At 33.0% G+C, this 11,520-nt stretch overlaps 1 protein-coding gene and 1 pseudogene across 1 annotated transcript; one reads left to right on the top strand and one right to left on the bottom strand.

Moving 5' to 3' along the window:
- Positions 1-4,054: 4,054 nt before the first annotated feature.
- On the bottom strand, positions 4,055-6,244 carry LOC145104817 (protein FAR1-RELATED SEQUENCE 5-like; annotated as a pseudogene).
- Positions 6,245-8,330: 2,086 nt separating this feature from the next.
- On the top strand, positions 8,331-11,073 carry LOC145106632 (pyruvate decarboxylase 1). The gene is made up of 7 exons (XM_079043588.1): positions 8,331-8,963; positions 9,069-9,232; positions 9,342-9,903; positions 9,988-10,076; positions 10,178-10,295; positions 10,408-10,596; positions 10,716-11,073. The coding sequence occupies exons 1-7, from the start codon at positions 8,502-8,504 to the stop codon at positions 10,884-10,886; spliced, it is 1,755 nt and encodes a 584-aa protein (XP_078899714.1). The 5' UTR covers positions 8,331-8,501; the 3' UTR covers positions 10,887-11,073.
- Positions 11,074-11,520: the final 447 nt, after the last annotated feature.

The raw sequence follows: 11,520 nt of genomic DNA, 5'->3' as shown, positions 1-11,520 counted from the left end.
AAATGACATGTGAAAAAATGATTCTTATTTATTAGGATAGATTTTTTTATGTTGCTTTATCTTATTTTCTTATTGTGTCGATTTTTTATAACTTTATATGTATTTTTTTATATGTTCTCCCGCGTTTAAAATTTTATATTTTGATAACTTATGCGTTTCTTTTATCAAATTCAAACTTTCCAAAATCGGATTCCGATCGTAACCTACCAATTTAATTGTTTCCTTACGCGTTCCTTTATCAAATTTAAAATTGTATTTTCCTTATATCCATAAAGAAATTATTTTGATAAGTTAAACGTTTCGTTTATCAAATTTAAACGTTCCAAGATCGGATTCAATCGTAACTTACCAATTTAATCGTTATTAATTTCATCCATAACTGCACCCAATTTAAATTTGTATTTTCCATACATAATTTTTTTTAATGATCTTGATTTTTTCCCTCCAAAAATATTTCAAGCATTTATTTCTAGATAAGGTTGCTCCATTATAATTATTACTTTTTTCATATGAAATAATAAAACTTACGAATATGCATATATATATATATATATATATATATATATATATATATATATATATATATATATATATATATATATATATATATATGGAAAAGTGAGTATGAGGCTGTAATACATGTAACCTTAGGTGTGGAACCTTCATAAAGCTGTCGTTTTGCTTTAAATTATGAGTAAATTACACGAATTGTCCTTATGGTTATAGGTAAATTGCGTGTTTGGTCCCTAACTTTTCTTTTTAACTCGGACGGTCCCTTAAATTCTATTTTATTACGTAGTCAGTCCCTAATAAACATAAAATGACCTTTGTACCCTTATAAATTTCATTTTCAGATTTTTTATATTTATCTTGTTATTTAGAAAAACTATTTAATGTAAAAAGAAAAAAACCATGTGGGTCCCACCCACTCCTTTACTTTCCACTCTCAAACCCCTAGTCGACTGTTTCTTCTTTATCATCGCCGATTGTCTCCTCCGTTCTTAACATTCAACCTTCTTCTCTGTAAATTTGAAGCTCTTCCCTCCCCCATCTTCCCGTCGAGTATCTCATTCATCCCCTCCCCACCGCTCACATCTTCATCACTGATAGAACCCCGACCTTAAAATTACCCTTTGTGTCCTAGATATCTTGCAACACTATTACTCACGATGACGACGCACCCAATCAGACCGCTGCCTGCCCTATCGTCTCCACTGTCTCTTTCTTTATCGGTCAGACATGACACACGACGCACCTCCGTTTCCGATGTTCCGTATGACCGGCTCACATACAATCGATGATTTATTCCGTCGCCAATCTCCATCATCAAGCAATCGCCACTGGCCTCTATCATCAATCGACTTTCGTTAGCCTTCATTGTCAATCTGACCACCCGTGGTCTCAACTAAGTTCTATTTCATTTGCTCTATATAAATTTCTTTATATGATTTCAAGTCTCACTGGATAAATCTATGTCATGAGTGTTTGATTTCAAGTTTGTAAGTCCGATGTCAAGTGTATCAACATAAATTGAATTTTCAAGTTTCAATTCTTGCTCCATGTATGATTTATGTTTCAATTTTGATCTCAAATTTCTTATCTGATTTATGTTTCATTGTTTGAATGTGATATCCCAGTTCAATTCTTAATGATATATATCATACATGATGTCAAGGCTTATTGATAAATTTGATTAATGTAGTGGTTTTAACTCCAATGATGGGGTGACAAACGTGAAATAGGAATGGAAGAGAGAAGACGGAAGGAGGAATGAGGAAAGAGGGTGAGGTTTTCACAGACTGGAAGTGGTTCTGGTTCTGAGTTGCAGGTCTCGCGTGAAACCTCCATCGTTGAAACTGTCATCTTCATCTCCGATGGGAGGTTTGGTTCAGTCGAAAACAGCCCAAATATTGTCCTTCGTGAGTCGTTCTTGACCTCAAGCACTGAAAGCAGGAATTGGATTTTGGGGTTGTGATAGGGTTAGGGAAAAAAAGGCCATGGAGACTTTTTATGTTAATATTTAAAATTATAATTAATAAAAATTTATTTATTAAAAAAACAAAATGGTAAAGGGCAAAATAGTCTTTGTATACGACGCAGGGACTAAACGCGCAACGAAAACAAACATTAGGGACAGTCCGAGTTAAAAAAAATTAGGGACCAAGCTCGTAAATTACCCTAAACCACAGGGACCATTCGTGTAATTTACTCTTAAATTATTAACCCACCGCATGAATTCCTTGTTTTCTATTTAGAGCCCCAATTTTTCATTAATTATCATTTTTTTTATTACTGATTATCAATGTTTATCTCTTTTCTATCTATTTCATCCTTGTTGCTATCATCATATGGCTCTTAATCCTCCTATTCTTCCTTAAGAACCATATGGGTTGGGGACAAAATGATTACATGTTTAGCTTCTCCCATTTTCGTCGAATTGCTCCCCAATTGCTATCTTATATAAGCAAATTAAATCCTATATTCGATTCCTTCATTTTCAATTTGACTTATATTTCCGCTTAGTCGGTTCCCCCTGAAGGTGAACGTTTTCATCGTATCTTTCTTCCTTCCCTTGTTCTGATTCTAGGATTTTGGATGTTGAAAGATAAGACGTAGGTCCCCAATCCATTTCCTTGTCATTTGATTTGAACTTTGTTTTTCATGTTCCAGTGGGTAATATATTATAGTAGATTAACTTAGTTGTGGTTTGAATAAGTTGCAAAAATTTGCAATAGCATGTCAAATTTTTATTTAAATTATATAAAAGTTGTATTAGATTGAATGACTTGTACACTGGAAGAAGTCAAGTGACAATATATGTCTCATAGTTCTTGCTTATCGGAATGCTCAATAGGTGTTTGATGTAATGTCTAAATGAATTAAGCCACTAAAAATACATAATATAAAAGTTTATTATTTATGTAAGGTGCATTTAGTTGAATTTATCCATCTCTTAAAAGAAATAAGCCACAAAAACATGAAGGTTAAAAGTTTGCAATGTATATTTCAATCTGTTAGCTGTGTGTATATGCTATTTAAAACTTTGCCAATTTCTATGACAGTTAAGGATGCTTCTGGACGGAAGATTATGCAAGAGTTTAGGATGTTTGACAAATGGCCAGCTACAAGAAGAATGGACAAAGATTAGACCATGAAAGACCAACAACTGAAGCTAGCAACTGATCGTCAGAGTACCAACTCATAGCAACCCAATTTTGGCTACTTTGAATTTTTTAGTTGGTGGATTATTATTTTTTAGCGTGGATTTTTAGAACTTTAAACCATTTGCTAAATTCTGTCTTTTAGTTTGTCATTTCTAAGTTGAGTTCTTTTCGTTTGGGGGATTGTATAAACCAATTTTTAAGATGTTTATTCTCTTGTTAATTTTCTTAGGTGTTTGAATTGTAAATCTATAAACTGAAAATATTTTATTTTTTGGGAAAGGTAGCTCAGAATATTGTATTTAGTTCTGATAACAAAGACCACATTATTTGTTATGTAAATTGTTATAACATTCTTACTTGTATGAATTTTGATATATATTCAAATATTCCAGTTTCATAGTTTTGTCAATTTATTAAAGTATGATATTACTGTAGCAACATATCCCTGCAAATTTATTCTTTAAATATTATTAAAATTACTAATAAATACGTTCAAATGTCATAAGGTGACTTTGAAAGTAACTTTTGTAAGCATTTATAAAGTTAAAAAAACCTCATCTAAGCAACAATCACATACATTAACTCTAATAATTTAATCTATATTTACATCAAGAGATAAAAACCATTAAACGAAATCCCAGCTCCATTTATTCATTAATATTCCATGTTTCTAAAAGCTTTCAATGGATTAATATAGATATTAAAGTTGCATAAATTAACCAAAAAATTTTGTAAGCTCTCTCTAAGGAAAAAAATAATGATGTATGATGTAAACTGAAGCATCTATAATGAGCAGAAACCAAACACAAGATGCACGACATCCTCCCAACATCAACAAGCAACACATGAAGTCAACAAAAAGAACCCATCCACTTGATTACACATTTTCATCACTGTTTTTCTGCTACAGATTCATCCACCTGATAATAATTAATATAAGTATGACGCAATGAAATCATGAATAATCAAATAAATATTACAATTACCTTTCTTTTTGGACAACCAGTGGCATAATGACCTAGTCCTTGGCAGTAAGAACATGTTCTCTTTTTCTTCACGTTCTCTAAAGAAGACTTAATTCTAGTTGCATTTTTAGGACGCCCTTTCGTATTTGTCGGAGCAATAGGATCCCGGACAGATACAGATAATTGAGGCATTATATCTACTTGAGAAATTCCCATGTAACGATCTTGAGACACATTCTCAAATGCTTTAGGCTTTTTCCGAATCTTTTGATCTTCTAAAAACTTTATCACGAAACTATTGAATTTTTCTATCTCTGTAAGGGAGTCACTTGCTTGTTCGATTGCTTTATCACAATTTGAACGAACACACCATAAAGTTAAGGCACTAACTCCATTTTCACAATTCACATCTTCGAGTCCAATGCTGTCAGTACTCACCTTATACCTAGCACTAAGTGTCCACCTTGGTAAAATATAGTGATCAGGAAGATTTTCAACATGTATTTTCTTCATCACGTAAAGGCTATGCTTACATAATATTCCATATGTTTCATACTTAGCACATGAACACGTGACATTCACATGATCCATAAAATGAAATATAACAATTCTCAATTGTCTTTTATCAATATCCATTTGCCCAACCCTATATTTGATTTCTTCTGTGGTTTTACTTAAAGTCTCATGAGTTAAATTACAATTAGCTTCTATCCATTCTTTTTTGAATACCTCAAAAAATTTTCTCGTATAAAACTGGCCTGCTTTTGCTTCTATCGGATGAACAGAAGAAAGGATCAGATTGGAGTTCATGGTCTTAAAGTCTTCATCTTCTTCGGCGGCCCTTCGAGAGTCAACTGCTTTATCATATTGGAGTACAAATTCATTCAACATGGTCTTGGAATTAACAAATCCATCAAAAAATGAATGAATGCTCTCGCTTCTTCCACTCGTAGTCATACCAGCAAAGAAAACATCTTTCAAGAAAGCTTTGGCCCAGTGTATTCGTTGGTTATACATATCGGTTATCCAACCGTTAGTTTCGATGTTATACTTACCACGTAAAACTTCCCAATTGGTTTCAAATTCTTCGGTTGTATCACTCTTTACCCACTGTCTATAAGATTCTTTAAAATCATTATAACGGGCTATAAGTGGCCGAAGATGTTCTAATTCATGCTTCTTAATAATGACAGGTGTTTGGAAACACTTTCTTGATTGCATTACCCATAGCTTTATCCTGGTTTGTTATCATTGCCACCGGATACTTGTGAAACATGCAGTTTAAGAAATGCTCAAATAGCCAGCGAAAAGTTTCTTCTTTTTCATTTTCTAGCAATGCACCACCAAACAATATAGACTGACCATGATGATTCACACCAATAAATGGAGCAAATGGCATCTTAAATTTGTTGGTCATGTATGTGACATCAAACACAACGACGTCCCCAAATTTAGTATATGCCTCTCGTGATCTTCCATCAGCCCAAAAAACATTTTTAGGAGACCCGTCATCAAACAAATCCACAGCAAACTACTGGTTACTGTCTATTAATGCTTTATCTTGAAAATGTTTGATCAACCCATAGAAATCTTTACCTTTATATTGTTTTCATTGCTCTGATAAAACATCGGCACATTGCTTTGAGGTAACATCGGCATCATATGGAGTTTTCATTGTATTTACAGCCTTTTTGATTTGACAAGGCCTTAACCCTGATTGACCTAGTTCCACCATAAGAGACTTGCATGCCATTGAGCGGTGTATTTTCCCATGAGAACGATGTTTCATTACTTTGGTAGGAGTTGTACTCAAATTGTGATTGTGTGTGTCGTTAAACACATCGACAAACCATTCACCATCTTTTCCTTTTGATATCCGGAGCATTGCTTTACATCCGGTCCTCAAATTTCTACGACGTTTCTTAGCAACTCCACATAAACTATTACCCTTCAAACTTTTAAAGCCTTGTTTATTACACACATAGCTCTTCCGATAAGGCTCATTGTGGTTTTATTTTTAAAGCTCCAATGAACACGAATATTAAATCCATGTAGAAAGGCATATTGGTTATAAAATGTATATGCATCCTTAGGTGTACTGAAAACCTTCCCCATAATACTTAGATCCTTAGCTTCATCTTCATCACATGCAAGATTCACAATATCCTCATTTACTTTTTCAGATTCAAATGTTGATTCCAAAGAAACATTTGCATCTATATCTTCGATTGTATGTGTTGCAAACGACTGATTAGCTACTGGGTTTTCAAAATCCATGATCTTAACTTTTTATAGGTGTTCGATGTTATTGAATCAAATTCAACCTAAAACAGAGAACTGAGTAAGTCAATATGAAAAAAAAATTAATAGCTTTTTTAACAGCATGTTGGTACCTGGTAACTTTGATAACCCACAAAATTAATGAGGATGAATGATAAAACAACGCTCTATGTAGGTTAATCTAGTAAAAAAATATTAGTGATTATAGAATTCAAAGTTGAGAAGGAAGGGTGGGTAAAATTGATAAGGAACCACAATAACAAAGAAAATTAAATTAATTCATACCTGGTCGCTTGGATTAAACGATGCAATTGAGGATCATGAAATATAGAATAGAGAAATAGGTAGGTTACTTGTATAAAAAAATTATGGACACTATAAATCGAAGTTGAGAAAGAATTATGGGTAAAATTGAGATGAATTTTGTAATATTGGTAGGATTTCATGGGAGCCGAAAATCAAGAGAAAAATAATATAAAAATTTATAGATGCCTAAAATAAGTGAATGTAGGTGAATTCATTTTCATCCAATGCACGTGATAATTAATGAAAAATTGGGGCTCCGGAAGAAAACAAGGAATTCATGCGGTGGGTAAAAAAGCTGTTAAAACACCTAAGGTTGCATGTATTACAGCTCATACTCACTTTTCCCATATATATATATATATATATATATATATATATATATATATATATATATATATATATATATATATATATATATATATATTACAGCTCATATATTTTGATTTTATACGCAACATTAACACTAAAACAAAGTGATTAATTTTTTTATATAACATACCAACCTACTTAAATTTATCTTTATATAGCAACAATAAAATTTATAAATTTACACAAAAAATTTACATATTTCGAATTTTGTCATAGTATTATACCTTACAAAATACAATTCCTCCAAAATAATATTCGTCAGTAATTTCATCCATAATTTCATCAAATCTAAATTTGTATTTTCCTTATATAAATTTATTAATGATCCCGATTTTTTCCCTCCAAAAATATTTCAAACATTTATTTCTTAGATAATGTTGCTCTATTATAATTATTACTTTCCTCATGTAAAATAATGAAACTTACTACTATGCCTACATATTAACACTAAAACAAAGTGATGAATTCAAATGATGATTCATTTTCTTCAAGAAAAAAACTAAAAAAAAGTCTTCCCTAATGTTTTATCCATTAATCTTTCCTCAAATTGCACTAATATAATTATCTATGATTTTGAAGGTATATATATGTGACGATGAATGTCATTTAACTAATAAAAAAAAATGTTTTCGAAGAAGAGGTCCTTTAACGATTATATATATTTATCGATTTCAATTTATCTTTTACCCATTTGAATAATACCAATAACCATAATTTCTTTTAATAGTTATTATACAATATCTGTAGATATTTGTATGTTTTTTATATGCGATCTCCGGCATTAAAAGCGGATTATAATCTAGTTTATATATATATATATGTCGACCAAAAGTTACTGTTAATTAAGAGGATTTACTATCCTAAGCCACAATCATGCGCCACATTCTCCTTATTGTAAGGGTTTTCTAGCACAAGCTTCTATTATGCGCCTCCCTAAAAGCGTTTGTTTTATTGAAGAATAAATTAATCAAAATTACAGAATTGGTCCCCTGAGTTTATCATTTATACGTATTTTAATTTTTGATTTTTTCCGATTTTACATCTTTGTTTTTTTTGTGTTTACACTAAGATATTTTCAGGTTTTACATATATTGTTATATTTTTAAACATTGTGAAAATATCTTCACAAATCAGAAATATATTGTCATATATAATTAAATTATATTTTACTTATTATACTATATAACCGCAGAAAAGAGCGGAGTTTTACTACCCTAGTTATTCTTCATGGCCGCCACAGCCCATAGTGTCCAAATTTCAAAACCACCACCTTGTTTATGAATAGGATCCCACTAAAATTATGCGTATAAGTACACATCCGCAAACCCCAAACGTTAAACTAATCCCAATTTAGAAACAATTTCCCATTTATTATCTCTAAGATTTTGGTAATTGCTATCAGCATCAACTTAATCCCATGGAAGCTGATTATGAAGTTGGCGCCAAGACAGAGCCGATAACCACCACGCCGTTACCAAGCGAAACCCTTGGCGCGCACCTGGCTCGCCGTTTAGTTCAGATTGGTGTGAAGGACGTGTTCTCTGTTCCCGGCGACTTCAATTTGACTTTACTTGACCACTTGATCGCCGAGCCGGGTCTCAACCTCGTCGGCTGCTGCAACGAGCTAAACGCCGGCTATGCAGCCGATGGATACGCACGAGCTAAGGGCGTCGGCGCCTGCGTCGTGACGTTCACCGTCGGTGGGCTGAGTGTGCTCAACGCGATCGCCGGTGCTTACAGTGAAAATCTGCCCGTGATTTGTATAGTCGGTGGACCCAATTCGAATGATTATGGGACAAATCGGATTCTTCATCATACAATTGGGTTGCCGGATTTTACACAGGAAATGCAGTGTTTTCAAACTGTCACTTGTGCTCAGGTAATTTTAATTTCCAAGACTTTTGTATTTTATCGATTTTCAAATTGAGTAACAATGATTGTTATATGTATGATATTGATGGATTTATGATGAATGAAACAACAGGCAGTGGTGAATAATTTGGAAGATGCACATGAACAAATTGACACTGCAATTTCAACTGCTTTGAAAGAAAGCAAACCAGTTTATATCAGTATAAGTTGCAATCTGCCTGCAATTCCTTATCCTACATTTGCCAGAGAACCCGTGCCTTTTTTTCTTCCACCAATGTAAGCCTTATGATCCATCATCAGATATACTTTAAATCTTCAATGCTTAATTGCAACATACTTTCATTGCTATTATTTGTTAGTAATTTACACACCACATCTTCTACAGATCCAGCAATCCATTAGGGCTAGAAGCAGCAGTAGAAGAAACAGCTAAATTCTTAAACAAAGCTGTGAAACCAGTGATCATAGCCGGATCCAAATTGAGAGTTTCAAAGGCTCAAAAAGCGTTTATGGAATTCGCAGAAGCTTCAGGGTATCCAATATCCATAATGCCATCAGCCAAAGGACTTGTACCCGAACACCACCCGAATTTCATCGGCACTTATTGGGGCGCAGTTAGCACGAATTTTGTCGGTGAAATAGTCGAATCAGCTGATGCGTACATTTTCGTGGGACCCATTTTCAATGATTATAGCTCAGTTGGGTACTCGTTGTTGATAAAGAAAGAAAAATCCATCATTGTTCAGCCTAATCGTGTGACAATTGGACATGGTCCTTCTTTAGGGTGGGTGTTCATGGCAGATTTCTTGAGCGCTTTAGCTAAAAAGGTGAAAAAGAATAATACAGCATTGGAGAACTATCGGAGAATCTTTGTGCCCAATGGTGTGCCTTTAAAGTACGAGAAAGATGAACCTCTTAGGGTTAATATCCTCTTCAAACATATTCAAGTATGATTATTTGTTTTGTCTTTTTTTATCACGTTACAAGTTTATTTGTTTTTTCTTTGTTGTTTACATTTATTTCATCGACAGGAAATGTTGAGTGGTGAAACTGCTGTTATTGCTGAGACAGGTGACTCGTGGTTCAATTGTCAAAAACTACGTCTCCCCGAAAATTGTGGGTAAGAAATTTCGCAAATTATGAACGAATTTTATAATATAATTATGAAATATGATATTTATTTTTTTTATTTTTACTGACATACTTTTAATTTTTATAAAGTTATGAATTCCAGATGCAATATGGATCGATTGGTTGGTCTGTAGGTGCGACACTCGGTTATGCTCAAGCAGCCAAAGACAAGCGTGTTATTGCTTGCATTGGCGATGGTAGTTTCCAGGTCAGATTATTAAACATTAAACAATTTCTATTAATTTTCGTACATGGGAAATAATTTTGTACAATGTTTAATAAATGATATTTAATTAATCGTTAACTTTTTTTTTAATCAGGTAACAGCACAAGATATTTCAACAATGATTCGATGTGGACAAAATACAATTATATTCCTAATCAACAACGGGGGTTACACAATCGAAGTGGAAATCCATGATGGGCCTTATAATGTCATCAAGAATTGGGACTACACTGGACTTGTCAATGCCATCCACAATGGTGAAGGCAAATGTTGGACTAGCAAGGTTAGATAAAAAAAAAAGAATGAAACCATTTTTATTGTGTTTACTTACACCTTATAAGGTTTAAAATAATAACTTTTTGTCTCTTAACACAAAATGAATTACTTAAAATGTGGTAACAGGTTCGAACTGAGGAGGAGTTGGTGGAAGCAATTGCTACAGCAACAGGAGCACATAAAGATTCACTTTGTTTCATAGAAATATTTGTGCATAAAGATGACACAAGCAAAGAGTTACTGGAGTGGGGTTCGCGAGTCTCTGCTGCTAATAGTCGCCCTCCAAACCCACAATAGTGAAAACAACATTTTGGTTAATGTCATGAATAAAATGTTTTGTGTCTTGATTTTACATAATGGCAGTGTAATATTTGTGTCATATTGGTGGTGATTGTAAATTATGAACTCTATGAGTCTTTTATATGAGGTATTTGTAACTTATGATGATTTTAGTTGCTTGAATGTTACTTGGTCGGTTTCCATATGCCTCAGTGTTATTATATGTATGTTATGAATTTTCTTAGTTTGATGTTGATGAATGATGATGGTTTTGGTCTTTGCTTTTTGTTAAACTCTCAAATGTTGAAATGTAAGCTTGACTTAGGGTTGTTTTGGTAATTATATTTGTTAGTTATTTGGATAGGAAATAATGGCAGTTACGGTAGTTATTTCTGTAATTATATTTGTTAGTTATTTGGACACAATGGCAATTAGGTAGTTATTTCTGATGGTTGGGTTGAAGAGTTGCAAAGAGTTATAGTTGTGTCTATGTATGTGTGCGTGTCATTAAAGACATTTAGGTTATGTTTGGCTGAAAAGATAAGGGTTAGCTTATATGATAGCTAGAAGATATAAAAGGCATTAAAAAATAGGATTTTTATAATTAGTTAAGGATATATCTGTAAAAAAAATTTAAAAAGCTCATGAAAAG

Source organism: Lactuca virosa, chromosome 4, assembly GCF_052849685.1.
Source record: "Lactuca virosa cultivar CGN04683 chromosome 4, Lactuca_virosa_CGN04683_v6, whole genome shotgun sequence".
In the NCBI taxonomy this organism is placed as follows: domain Eukaryota; kingdom Viridiplantae; phylum Streptophyta; class Magnoliopsida; order Asterales; family Asteraceae; genus Lactuca; species Lactuca virosa.
The sequence above is the reverse complement of the archived record's forward strand: the minus strand, read 5'-3'. Positions and strand labels throughout refer to the sequence as shown.

What these genes read in the sequence shown, in the direction of transcription:
- LOC145106632 (XM_079043588.1), top strand. Translation starts at nt 8,502, where the DNA reads ATGGAAGCTGATTATGAAGTTGGCGCCAAGACAGAGCCGATAACCACC. An exon ending in AAACTGTCACTTGTGCTCAG is followed by an intron (nt 8,964 to 9,068) that starts GTAATTTTAATT and finishes ATGAAACAACAG; the next exon opens with GCAGTGGTGAATAATTTGGA. An exon ending in GCAAATGTTGGACTAGCAAG is followed by an intron (nt 10,597 to 10,715) that starts GTTAGATAAAAA and finishes ATGTGGTAACAG; the next exon opens with GTTCGAACTGAGGAGGAGTT.